At 37.9% G+C, this 14393-nt stretch overlaps 1 protein-coding gene across 4 annotated transcripts in view; it reads right to left on the reverse strand.

The window, feature by feature from the left end:
- The window catches only part of RYR2 (ryanodine receptor 2), a 406736-nt gene that overhangs the window by 191343 nt on the left and 201000 nt on the right, over positions 1-14393 (reverse strand). For all 4 annotated transcript variants that reach the window (XM_042470214.1, XM_042470205.1, XM_042470232.1 and 1 more), the window contains exons 25-26: positions 13859-13942; positions 10699-10858 (exon numbers count right to left, since the gene is read on the reverse strand). In XM_042470214.1, coding sequence (XP_042326148.1) covers positions 10699-10858; positions 13859-13942 — 244 coding nt within the window. The remainder of the gene's footprint in view (positions 1-10698; positions 10859-13858; positions 13943-14393) is intronic.

Here is a 14393-nt window from a genome sequence, read left to right on the forward strand (position 1 = left end):
ATACTCAAGAAATGGTTTTGCCAATTCCTTCCTCTGAAATATAGCCTACAGCACCTGGTATTCTTTGGTGGTCTCCCATCCAAGTATTAACCAGAGCTGACCCTGATTAGTTTCCACAATCAGACAGAATCTTCTACCTTTAGGATATTAATCACCATCTCCATCTTCATAGACAACATGCCACTCTATCAAATTGGCTAGACAGCAAGGGATAAATAATCACAGATGGCTGCTTTCATGCCCTGCTTGCAACTTCTTGGATATTTCTCAGTGACCACTTGGTAACTCATCCAAGCAGTATTATTTAGTATGGACTAATAAATGTAAACAATCCATTTGTGTTAGTAATTTAGATACAGGTGATCTTGAAGTGACAGGTGAAACCAATGAAAATTAGCCACCTTGGGTCTCATGCCAGGACAAAGACGGGGTACCAATAAAAAAAGGAAATAAAATAGTAAGTACTTTTTAAGCAGCAGAGATGACAAAAATAAAAGTTAAAATTCTAATAATTTTGCATGGATGTTTTTACACTGACAAAGATCCTCTCCCATGTGGCCTCTCCGATGTGACCTGAAAGATGAAATATTCTCCCATAAAAGGGAATTGTCAAGTATTTTAAGAACTTCAGATTTCCTTCTGCACTGGCTCCAATGGTGCCCTTTCTCCCCCCCCCCCCCCAATTATTAAATAATCTTGAACAAAGCAGAAATTCCCACTTATGGAATTACAGGGCTGGAAGATTATTTCATTTATCCCTCCCCACTACCACCACTGTTATTTCCCAAGTTATTCTGGGCTGCAAGGTACCCCAACCCAGTGAAGATTTTCAGAGGATTTAGGGGGGCTGCAGGGGAAGAAAATTATCCACCACCAGTACTCCATTAACATGTTCTGGAAGCATCCTCTCCATGGGTAGGATTCCAGAGACAGGAGTGCTGAACCTTTATTTTATACTCTTATTTTATAATGGAAAACCAATGTATTGTACGAACCTGTGCTTTACTTAGCAGTACTTACTTGTTTGTGATCCCTGTCATCAGTGATGTCAGCACAGTTCTGTGAAGAGGGCATACTAAATAACGTGTGGTCCTTCTGCTGGCTGGCTGGCTGGCTCTGCAGCAGCAGAATAAAAATACTATGTACAATCATGCATAAACAGTGGCTCTTTCCCTTAAAAGGTATCCTGGGAAGCAGCAGTGGATTCCAGAGGGAAAAAATGAAACAACACTAAGGACTTTCCTGAATAGATGCTGAATAACTGAAGCATCAAGTAGTTGACATTTTATCTTTAATTTTCCTAGTCTTAGAGATACAGAAACAAAATGTGGGGAAAGTATCTTGTCAGTCAGTTGAAGAGATCATGTTTGTTTCTTATAGTAATTGTCATGGATGGTTGAGCGTAGAGCTAGACATTACATGGGACAGAGAAATGCCCCTCCTCTGTGGTTTTCCCTCTCTTTGTCAACACAAGGTGGGACACAAAAAGGAAGCATTCAGCATTGCTCAGTCTCTGTATTACATCACTAACTGCCACTGTGATTACACTCTATCATACTATATGTTCTATTAAATGATTAGACAAGGAATAATGGAAGTTATGGAGCAACAGTAACTCTGTGTCTCTTGTACATCTTGTTCTGTCCTAAGTATGTGTATGTATGTGTGTGTGTATATATATATATATATATATATATATATATATATATATATATAAACAGAAGCAAGTCTTTCTATGCAAACTCATTCCACTGAAACAAGTCCTTCTATGCAAACTCATTCCACAGCAGGGCCATTGATAACAGGCTCTTAGAGATCGCTTATTGATCGGGTCACCATAAATGAAAGTTAACAGGATGGCAAGCAACAATAAAAACAAAAGAATTAAATACGGAAGTATCTCAAGCAACTACACTATGGGGCTTGACAGACCATCCTGAAAGGGCGGGCTGGAGCCATCCATTTTTGCTCCTGAAAGATCCAGCAGCAACCCAACTGCACGGGCTCACTCCACACCAAAAAGAACCTGAGCACTGAGGCACATTGATGACACAAGTGTGGCACCATGACGTGAGGACAGAGCACCGCACTTGCATCATCAAGGCGGCCTCCGTATGGATAGAAAGCCACCATGATGGCACCACCACTGCATGCTAAGGCTCGGGAGTGTGAGAATACTCCACACTCCCGAGCCCTAATTTTGGCCCCAAGCCAGCGCAAAACAGCGGTCTGTTCCAGGCCTATATTACTCAGTATATGTAACATCTCACAGCAATAATCAAAAGATGACAGATGAACCAGCAATACACTCAAGCAGGGACACCAAGCTGAAGCATTAGTGCAATATCAATAAAATGAAGCAATACAATATTTAGATGAGAACTATTGCTGCTTTCACATCAACCTTCCCAGCCCCAGAATTGCAATCCTTTTTGTTCACTTTTTTTTCACAGAGCACCTTCATGGTATTAGTCAAAATTCTGTTGCTAATCCCAACTAGAGCAATCTTCCTGAGTCAGTGGGATTTATGCATTATCTCTTCATTCAATATGCAAATGAATCTTGTAGCAACTTTGAGACTAACTGAAAGAAAGAAGCTGGTAGCATGAGCTTTCTTAGACTTAAACCTACTTAAGTGGAGTCATGCATCTCATTAATCTGAAAAAGTAGGCTCAAATCTAGGAAAGGTCATGCTACCAGCTTCCTACCTTTAATTAGTCTCAAGGTGCTACAACATCCTTTTGCATACTAATTTTCCAGAGTAACATGGATATGTCTTTGAATTCTATCATCATTCAACAATTGATGCAATGAGTCTAATATAGTTGGGAATAATCAATGGGTTTCAGGCAACTGTTGCTGGATTCCACAGTTTTCTATGTCCTACTATGTTTTCTCAGACTTAATTTTTGGAATTTTTTGTCTACGCAATGCAATTACAGCACCATCCTTCTTAGTGGTGGCAAACAAAGTACAATTATTACCTTTACAGGGCAAATATTTGATTACATTTAAGAAGATGTCTGCAATGAAAGTTCAGCTCACTTTACATTTCTGAGTGGGAAGTAGTGCTGAATTGCCCATTATTAGCCAAATTTTATTAAGTATCAATAATGTGTGGATATGGGCAAAAAAAAACAACCCTGAACAATGAAGAAGGCTGACAGGAAGAAAATCAACATATTTAAATGTGATTCTGGAAAAGAGCTCTATGAAACCTATGGACTGCTAAAAAGACAAATGAATGGTTTCTAGAAGAAATCAGACCTTAATTCTCACTTAGAAGCCAAGATGACTAAATTGAAACTGTCATACTTTGAATATATCAAGACATGGTGTAATTCATTGAAGAAGGCAGTTATACTTGATAAAGTAGTAGAAGGCAATAGGAGAAGAGAGAGACTGTTTACAAGACCAGAGCAGGGCCACTGATGACAAGCTCTTAGAGATCTCTTATTGATAGGGCCACCAAAAATGAAAGTTAACAGGATGGCAAGTGACAATAAAAACAAATTCTATTTCATTTTAAATGTAGGAAAACATTGAAACAATACAGGAAAGAAAGCATAAACTTTATCCTGTGCCAGAGGGAATGCACACTGACTAAATAAAAGGAATTCAGAAATCTTCCTGCCACACTGAAATGACATGGGAAATCTGCAAACAGAATTATTTCATTCAGCATTAGAAGCTATTTGTTCAAACTAAAACTCACTCATGAATAAACATCAATACAGTGATATATTGTATTGTGTGGAATGGTCATTAATACTATTCCCAATCAGTTGTGGGAAAGTAACACCCCAGCCTCACTCAAAACTTTTAGTATGGAAGCTTCTTAAATGAATGGCAACTTTTGCTTCCAGTGTCTGGAATATATTGACAATATTCCTATGAAGTGATCTTTAAGATGCTTTTGGTAATTTAGCTGCACTTATTTTTCCTAGATTAAAGCCATAACTCCATGTGCACTTGCATGGTATTAAGACCTACTGACGTATGATTTGCTATTGTTAAAGGTACATAAGAAACATCTGCAAAGCAGAGACTATTGAACTCAATGAAGAAAGTATTATTGATGAATAATAACTGGAGTGGATGGGATGAGGGAATTAGATAGGAAATCACTAAAAAATTATATGCACGTAAATCTAAAAATCCATTCATGGTATGCAGATCATCAATGAAAGAGCAGTAATACTAGAGTATGTTTGACTGGGAAAGTGGTTGTCTATGAAATAATTGCCTATGAAGTCTAGAAAGTCTTAAAAAATTAAAAATCTGTGCAGTGCTCAACACAAAAGAGAGTTTGGAACAGTAAAATCTAACATATGGAGCAATGGTTTTGCTTTTTGCTTTTTTAAAAAGGCACTCATATATAACAGATGGATGCTAATTCATCATACTAATATATCTACAATTTAAAAACGTTATGGAGACAAAATATAAATGAATAAAATGTAAGTGGAAAAGTAGGTATGTTCATTATCTAATCTCTTCGATATTTAAGTAATGTCTCAATCCACAGTGAGAATGTCTTCCTTTGAACCATTTAAAGGGGAAATGGAGGGAGTCTGAGGGAGATAGGCTGATGTTACAGACACAGTGACACTCAACAAGACTTAAGAGGCAAAAATGAGGTTGTTACCATTACTCAATAAATTTCTCAGAAATTGGAGTTTTAAATAATAATGGAATAGACGCTAAGCATATTACTTCTGAAAAGTAGTATCAGAACATTAAGGTACATTAAATTATCTTAACAAGTTACAAAATGCCTTTTGAGGCAAGTTATGAATAATGGAACCATAGAATCATAGAGTTGGAAGAGACCGCAAGGGCCATCCAGCCCAAACCTCTGCCATGCAGGAAATCTCAATCAAAGCATCCCCAACAGATGGCCACCCAGCCTCTGTTTAAAGACCTCCAAGGAGGGAGACTCCACTGCACTCCGAGGGAGTTTATTTTGAAAAGTATTTGTCCTGGCTCTAAAAGCAACCAGTTGGGAATCTTTGGAAGTCCATGAGCACTGGTGCTTGTGGCTGTAGAGGGGGCTTTTAATGGTGGGAGTCATTTTTTGGTTATTTCTTGTTATACTATTAAAGTGTTTCAATTCAATAATTGGTTTTAGCATGACAGTTTTTTAAAAAGTAATAACTGGATGGATTTTAGCTCATTCTCCTTTAATTCATGTTATCAACCATCTCACAACCTGTACAGGGATAAAAGTAGATAGTAGATAAATAAATCCCAATCGCTGTTCATAAATAAATTTACTTAGAGGTTAATAAGTGACACTACCATCATGAAGCCTACTATCAAAGTAATTTTAAAAACAGTATATGGGTAACGACCCCGCGGATCTGGAACAGCCTTCCGGAGGAGCTCCGTCTCATGACCTCTTTGGAAACGTTTAAAAAGAGATTGAAAACCGTACTCTTTTGCCAAACATTCCCCCCTGGGGAGTGATGATTACATGACCAATATGCCTGCCGACAATGATATTCTGTCTTACCCCTGGATGTTGGATGCTGTTGGATTGTTGTATTTTACTGATGTTGTATAGATGGACCATTTTGTGTTTTTATAGTGTGTTGCATTGTATTGTATGTATTGATTTTAGTAGTCTGTAACCCCGCTTTGATCCTTTGGGAGAGGCGGGGAAACACAAATTATTATTATTATTATTATTATTATTATTATTATTATTATTATATCTAAATTAACTACTTCTGAAGACCAGAGGGACCTCAGCAATCATCCAAAATACATTTAATTATTCTGTAACAAAATGTAATATTTCTTATGTATTCTATTTAATGCTAATATTAATAAAATATAGCAAGAATATGTGTAATTATTAAGATAATTAAGATCATTATTACTATAATAATTACTATAATTAATACATATAATTTAATATAAAAGAAATTAAATAAAAATGGGGTACTAAATATAGCACAAAGACAAAATTTTGATCAGTGCTGTGTTTTACTCTTTGTTTACTTCAGCAGTGCTATAAAACTATGTTCAGCCAGCTTAACTCTCAGTGTAGGACTACTCTAAATGACAGGAAGAATGGAATGTGATAGTAAGGAGAATGTACAGGGAACAGTTTTCCTTCATCACTAAGTAATTAACATCAGTTTCTAGGCCTTGGAGATGAGAAGTTATGTTCCACAAACACTCATACATCCTAGTTACTGTAGGAAAAAAGTGATCCCTGTTTCTATGCTTCTTGACTCTGCAGCAAGGGAGGGAAGGTGCATGTGCTTCCCTTGCTTTTTTTTTTTCCAGAACCCACCAACCTTCATAACACTTCCAAAGTGGTCTTTTAAGATTTGGGTGGCAATTTGTCACTTTAAAGTGAACAAAAATAATACAAAACCTCCTGGATACATAGAGGTTTTGCTTGATTCTATCACCATTCCCGCACGCACGCACACATACACACATCAGCCCAAAAAAGGCCAAAAATGAAAATGAAAATGGCATCACATCATTTTCAGTTTCAGGAAAATAAACCTTCATGGTACACCAGGATATTGCAAAGGCACAAACTGGCATTTTCCCCAGCACAACTGGCTAGCAATGGTCTATAGTCTGTACTGCATCTATTCGGACATAACCTAAGCAGCTGAACCACTTTAAGAGAAGGTATGCCTTTGGCTGACTAGACAAGCCAGGAGCATGTGATGGGGGCATAGCACAGTGGCTTTTTATGATAGTTTCCTCCTATATAGCCATTCCTTCACTTTGAAACATGACCCACTTCTCCCACCCAATATCCAGCGTGAGTTTAGCTGGTCACTTTGAGGCCAGGTAGGAATTTTTATCCCCATTACATGAGGTTTTTTTGCCTACCCCATACTGTTCATATTGGGACATGGGGAATTGGCTTGGTGAGTCATTAAATAAGATGCTATCATTGTCACCAGGGGCAGCAATGGGGGAAGATATGCTTAGTTAAGAGTTTACCATTGGCACCCCCTTTGGGTGAAAGGTTGGGCTCTAAGACAGCCTTTACAGATCAAAGGACTCATGGGAATTTGGGAGAGAGTGCCCTATGTTTGCCTTCCAATAGGCTGGATCAAGTGTTCAATTCAATATCTTGGATTTACATCAGGGCCTGGTGTTTCGCCCAAGGGTAGGCTGGAGGAGTTTTGGTCACATGGTGACAGCTGGTTCTCCAGCTGGACCTGTACCAGGATGTTCCTCCTTCTTGTAGTTTCCCAAAAAGTCAAGTTTATTGGTATTTGAAGAGGTCAAATAAATGGCCCTTTATTTTCCCATATATACATGTCTGGTCACGTTATTTCATGGTTGATCATCAGTTTGCCTTCTAGCAGTCAATGGATGTTGTGCCAATAAACACTAGTAAAATCTTTTCAGGCTGCATTAGAAAAATTACTAGCATATTAACTTGGAGGTTATCGGTTCCTCAACTTCCATCAATAATTTCACTATATAACAACTTCACAAACTGTAATTAAAAGGTGCCTTAGAAGAAAAAGTTGCAGGACGCCAATTTATTTCCACCATTACTATATAATATTCTTGTTGCTAACTGATACCATATGGGGAAATGGCAAAGTATAAATGACTATAATAATAATAGCAACAGCCAGTAATGACACAGACAGAGAAATAATAGCTAGTAATGACAGAGAATCTAGACATGTGCTTGCAATAACAAAAAATGTAAGAAAGTCTTAAGTTGGCACAAAACAGGAAACCTACAGGCTTCTGAGTTGAAAGGATTAGTACCATAAAGCTGTCTTCATTTAAAAGACATCTCACATTTGAGAATTTTTAATGGGATAACTAGGAAGGCTTCTTTTTTAAAAAAAAAAAAAGTATCAAAACCCTGAATATCTGAGCCTTGCTGGAGAAAAATTGCAGATTTTGTCATTCCAATTCCATGCTTGGTTGCTTCAGTGTGCTGAATGGTATTATTGCCTACTTGGAAATGTAAAATAAATGCCTTCACAGAGAAGTAAACAAACATGATTTGCTGGAGCAAGTGAAAACACAATAGCTAGAACTCCATTAGTGATACAAAATATTAAATCAATTGTTTTCTTCCTTTACACAGTTTGGCTGCAATAACATCCCTGGCATGAGGTGATTTAATACACCAGCTCTGGATTAAAATATAGTATTACATTCAGCCTCAGTTTGTTAAACTTGAATATGAGTGTTGCCCCAATCCAGTTCTTGCTACAAGCATAAAGAAGCAAGTATCAACCAATGGATCCACACCAAAAGAAGGCAGAAGCTATTTCAATGACATAGAAGAACATCATAATGTAGATGGGAATTACATTGAAATATACACCAGTTTCCATTTGCAGGGCTCTTTGATGAACTGAGGCACAATAAAGTATAGTATAGGTAACGTTATGAATGCAACCTAGAAATAAGTAGCATTAGCTCAAACATGACACAAGCAAGTAATTCAGCCCAATAAATATATATATCATTCATGAAAACAAAAATATGCATGCAGATTCATTTTGATGTTGTTGCTGCTTCTGATACTATTGCTGTTATACTATAAAGGCAAAGCTGACTTTTTCATGCAAGTGTTGGGTCACAAATTTCAAAAAAAATGATTATGTTACTGCAGCAAAACATAACAAAACAGAGCTTCAGATACATTCTTTATGTCTTACATCCCAAAGAGGGGAAAAAACCTTAGTGAGCTATAATTATGTTACAATAAAAATGGTTATATTTTGAAAATATGTCCTCTATAAAGTGATACAAAGGTCACATTTATCAAAACTAAATTCACCCCACTGTGAATATTACAGTATCTTCTGGCATCAGCAAAAATGCTTATTTTACACTATAGAAAACTGGATAAAGAAGTTTCCTACAGTAAATACATTTTCCATGCATTTTTTGGAAGGTTCTGTAAAGAAAATGTGATTTGAACTCATAATAATGTACTATGCTTTACTTTGCCCCCTATAACTCTCCTTATCTCCCACTGACCCCAACACAAAATCACATGACTTGAAGAATGACAGCAAAATTTCACTTAACAGCAGGATACCCACTGCCCTGCCAGGATAATCTCCATCATCTGTTGGGATAGGCGTTAGGGATAACAAGATGGCAGTATCCTCTCCCAGTCTTTCTTTGGTGCTTTCAACCACACTTCACTCTTAGTTTTAGAAATGATTGTGGTATAGCTTAGAAGAGTTACTATTTGAGATTATAGCTCCCAGTTATGACAGATTTGCTGCCTGTTCAGAGAAACAGGAGTGAGCCATTCAATGTAATTTAGTAGTAACATATCTTAAAGGCTGCTTCCCAAATCAGAAGTGACATAAATGGAGAAAATGAAAAGAAAGTGACAATAAGTCAGATCTTTTCTGTCTGCATTTTTATTGAAAATAAGCATTAAGAAAAGAACTCCTGCTTCCTGCTTAGATCGTCAGGTAATTTGCTCCATTCTTTCTCACACGTAACAGTTTTTTTTTTTTAATTAGGGATGTGCTTCATTAAATGATTTGTTCCTGAAAAAGAGAACAAATAATTTAACCAATTCCTCCCTACTGGAGTCATGTCTTTGAATACTGTGCATTATTTAAAGATGCCCTTGCAGTGGAGGAGAAGGTTTCTGCCCCACAGCAGCAATCCTCTCTTGGTTGCACCCTGCATGGCCACTGTAGCAGAGGGGCAACTAATCAAGAAGGGTCACTGCCACCACCTTTGTTCTTCTGATGCAAGCAGCATCAGTGATCCTGGCTGGAGGCAGGAGAGGAGCAGTCCCATGAGGTGGATTGTTCTGCTTCCCCTGTTCCTCTGACACAGACAGCTGCAATGATCCTCCAAACATGGCTGCTGCCCCCCCCCACCCACATGACAACTGTAGAGGGTGTGGGATCAGCTACAGAACAAGGACCACTGCCACTACTGCCAAGGACAGAGGAGCATAGGCAGAGGTGGTCCTCACTCAGCTGCCCTCCCTCTCCTTCCTCCTGCATAATCATATAGCAGCCAGCCAGAGGGCAGGAGGATGTTGAGGACAAATGTCTCAGTGACACAGGCATCCTCTAGGACCTCCCAGTTTGTACAAAGGTAAGTCCAAAATTCAACAGTTTGTTCAGTGTTTACACATCATCACACAACTATCATATGTCATGGGATGCATCCACACTGCAGAAATAATCCACTTTGACACCACTTTAACTGTCATGTCTCAATACTATGGAATTCTGGAAACTATAGTTTGTTGTGGTACCAGAGGTCTATGACAGAGAAGGCTAAATGTCTCACAAAACTCGTTCCAAGAATTCCATAGTACTGAGCCATGGCAGTTAATGTGGTGTTAAACTGGATTATTTCTCCAGTGTGGATGCAGCCTTCTGCAGGTAAATATTTAAATAACTAACAAATAAATACTCTTATTTGGCTCCTAAGGAACCCACTACACCTAACCAAATCAGATAAAAATTTTCACACTAATTATTCTCATCTAGTTTCCCTGACTTTAGCAGGACTATTTTACATTAAATAGTAATGAAAACAATGTACTCTGGGGAGCTCATTACTTCTGTCAGGTTTATAACTGGACACACATGAATTAATCACATAGTCAAAATAGACAATCACCTAACTTTCCAGATTCTGTTCTACAAGATTTACAGTGTGAGTGAATTTTCAAGCATCTCTGTCCAGGCTTACCTGCTGGATTCCATATGTCCAACCCTGTCTGATACGATCCCTTGCCCATACATTATGAGCATTCTCTGCAAGTTTATCAACCATGGATTCTTGAGATGGAGTCAGCTTGATACAACTCAGATCCATAGGAGCAGGCTTGTAGCCACTAGACAATAAATAACTGTCAAATAAAAAAAATATTCCTGTTCAGAGAAGCCTTCCCAGATATTGCATAGTTGTCGCTTACTATTTGATGTTCTTTTGGTGCCTGTTTATCAAACCATTTCCTGTATTGCTATGTACTGTATATGCATTATCCTACTTGAGAGTATATATTTTCCCTGGAAAATGATTAACCATCCATTATGAAGCCAAGCCCTTCCTCCAATCCATCTGCCTTGGTCCAGGCCTTGGAGGTAGAGAGGAACTGCTGGACTTCTTACCCTTTCCCTCCAGCACTCCCTTCTCCTTCTGTGTCATGTCTTTTTAGATTGTAAGCCCGAGGGCAGGGAACCATCTAACTAAAAAGATTGCATGTACAGCGCTGTGTAAATTTACAGCGCTTCATAAATAAAGGTTAATAATAATAATTCCTGTGAATAATTTTTTAGGTGCTTCTTCAAACATCTTCAAAATATCAGAGAAACTTAGTAAAACAAGATCATACTTTACATAAATTGAAGTTGCAAAGTTAACATTTTGTGTTTAGATTGTATGTTTGAGAAGCAAATTTTTTCAGCATGAAAAAGGAGTTTAAAGGGAAGGTGAAAAAAAATCCTGAAAAACCTGCCAAAGAGTCCCCTCTTTCACACTATATCTGTTGCCCAAATCAGCCAGCTCTTGGTTGCCATTTTAACACTCCCCCCAATCCTATTACTAATAACAAATGCCTTTACTCTGAAATAGGATAATTTGCTTATGGCAGGAGCAGACAACATGTTGCCCTTCCAGTGTTATTGGATGGCTTCTCGCAGCCCTGGCTGCAATAGCTAACTATGAGGGACACATATTCTCCATCCTGGCTAATGGGGTGCTTGCAGATGAGGTTTGTACTGTGCAATCACCCTGCGTCATTTATAGAATTTAGTTGTGGATGTGATTCAGATGTTATTGTCTCTGGTTTGCGGCCTTCCTGTGTTTTTCCACCACTCTTCCCATCCTTTTTGCACACATAGACAAGTACAAAATCTGTTAGCTGAGCAGTGAAGAAAGATATTGGTAAGAGAAGAGGAGAATTAACTCATTTGGAATGTGGTGCTGGAGGAGAATTTTAGGAATGCTATGGACTGCCAAAAAGACAAATAAATGAGTTCGAACACAATTCAAGCTTGAACTCTCATTAGAAGAGAAAACTATTAAACTCAGGCTATCATATTTTGAACTTTGCTTTTTTATTCCACCTTTCTACCACTGTAGGACTCAAGGTGGCTTACCATGTAATTTAGAGAAAATGCATACAGAACTATATGTAGTATAAAATGTAACAAAAATACCAAGTAATCCTATCAAAATCTCCCCATGAGATGGAATTCCAAAGCCCTAAGAACAGGTACTAAGACATCTCTTTCCTTTGTCCACTTTAAAGATGTCTGTAGATGGTTGTGGGACTTACAAAAAGCCCTGGTGGCGCAGTGGTTAAATGTCTTTACTGCAGCCACTCAATCAAAAACCATAAAGTTGTGAATTCAATACCAGCAAAAGGGCTCAAGCTTGACTCAGGCTTGCATCCTTCCGAGGTTGCTAAAATGAGTACCCAGATTGTTTAGAGCAATTAGCTTACAATTGTAAACCACTTAGACATTGTTAGTTCAGTATGAAGCGATATATAAATGAAGCTGTTTGCTTTTGTTTTGTTTTAGTCCTGGAAATTTTAAAACCTGGGAATCTTATACAGGGAGATAAGAGTGATTCAGATATTCTGGACCCAACCCATATAGGACTTTATAGGTCATAACCAGAACTTTGAATTCTGACCAGAAACAGATCAATAGCCAATCATGAAACATCACAACTCATTAAAAAAGGATTATAATACTCAGTGAAGTTGAAGGCAGGAAGAAAAAGAAAAGATTGTGCTGCAGGGGATTAACTCCATCAAAGAAGCCACAGCCCTAAGTCCACAACACCTCAGCAGGAATATTAATAACAAGGTCTCCTGAAGGTCTGTCATTCATAGATTTACTATAAGTGTAAACTGATTTGAAGGCACATAGCAACAAAGGGGAAAAAAGATAATAGCTCTGCAATGTCTTTTCTCTAAGAGTGTTAGGAACTGAATTCCAGCTGAATGCCTCCCAGGAAATACCCTGTTATCCATGAATGGGCTACTTCCCTCAGTATGGGAGCCATTTTTCTGCATTTGTGATCCTCCAGGGGGCACACAAATTGCAAAAAATGCCCCCCACTTGGAAAAAAAATGTAAGTGGCCAGAAAGCAATTTCCCATTTGGAAAAAAAATGAGTATTTTTATGTTAAACAGTGTTGTTTGAGACCTATTTAAAACGGTAGGTGTATGAGACTTATTTAAAAAGAAACACTACTCTTAGAACATTTTTTGTTTGTTTGTTTTACACATGCACGGGCGCGCGCACGCACACACACACACAAGCCCACAGAAAACATATGTGCAAAAGTCTAACTTCCTATGCAGAAAATGACGTTTTCCATGGGCTCTGTAGACCAGAAATTATGATTTTCTGCAGAGGAAGCAAGTAAGTCCTTCTAATTAAAAAAAAAAAGAATTCTTGTGCACAAAATGTTTTCTATGAAAAAGCCCCACATGGTTAAGCAGGAATTATTTTTTTTGGTGGGGGGGGGGGTCCCAAACTGAAAAGAATCTCTCCGGATTCCCATTTTCTCAGCAGGGATTCCAGCAGTCAAGACAACTCTTTTCTTCAAGGATGGGAGAGGGGGGACCACTGGAAGAATATTCTTTACATCCCTGTTTATTGTAGATGTAAAAAGGTGTGGTACAGTGTACTACAGAATCTACTTCCAATCAGAAAGAAATAAGCACATAACTCCTACTTGCATCAGTCTGAATATAAAACATTGCCAAGTCTTATATTAAACGCATGGGGGAGATCAGGCAGGGTAGAAGAAGAGCCAGGAAAATAGGCTTGTGCCACAGAGTAGTTATAGTCATCTGTGCATCTATCACTTAAGTTTCTGAGTTACTTACTTCTTTGGAAGTTTTAGCTTCTTCACTTTTTCTTCAGCATGTTCATCAGCAATTCCAACATGACAACCTAATGCCAGCAAAGTTCTAGAGGAACAAATCAATAACTTTTATCAAGATAAAGTGTATTTCACAAGACAAAGTTGTGACTGCTTGTGGTGTGTGTGAATGTTTGAAGACTCAGAAATCATGGAAAGAAGTTTGGTTATACTCATTCAATTACCCATGATCTCAGAATTGTAATCATCAAAATCTAAAATAGATTTCCCAGATGAAATCCTTACAGAAAACAATCACTTATGCACAAATTGGGTTGCAATGTACACATCTACAGAAAAAAATATATATGCCCAACAGATTTGCAAACTGAAAATTTAGGGATTCCAGATTTCTGCTTACATTAAAATAAAACATATACCAAAACATAATAGAAACTTTTTTTCAAATACAACAAATATGGATATTTATTATCTTCAGTTCTTGCAAAGCAGAAGGCAGAAAATCACAAAAAGATAATCAGCACAAGTTGTCAGAGGAG

This window comes from Sceloporus undulatus, chromosome 1 (assembly GCF_019175285.1).
Source record: "Sceloporus undulatus isolate JIND9_A2432 ecotype Alabama chromosome 1, SceUnd_v1.1, whole genome shotgun sequence".
Lineage (NCBI taxonomy): Eukaryota > Metazoa > Chordata > Lepidosauria > Squamata > Phrynosomatidae > Sceloporus > Sceloporus undulatus.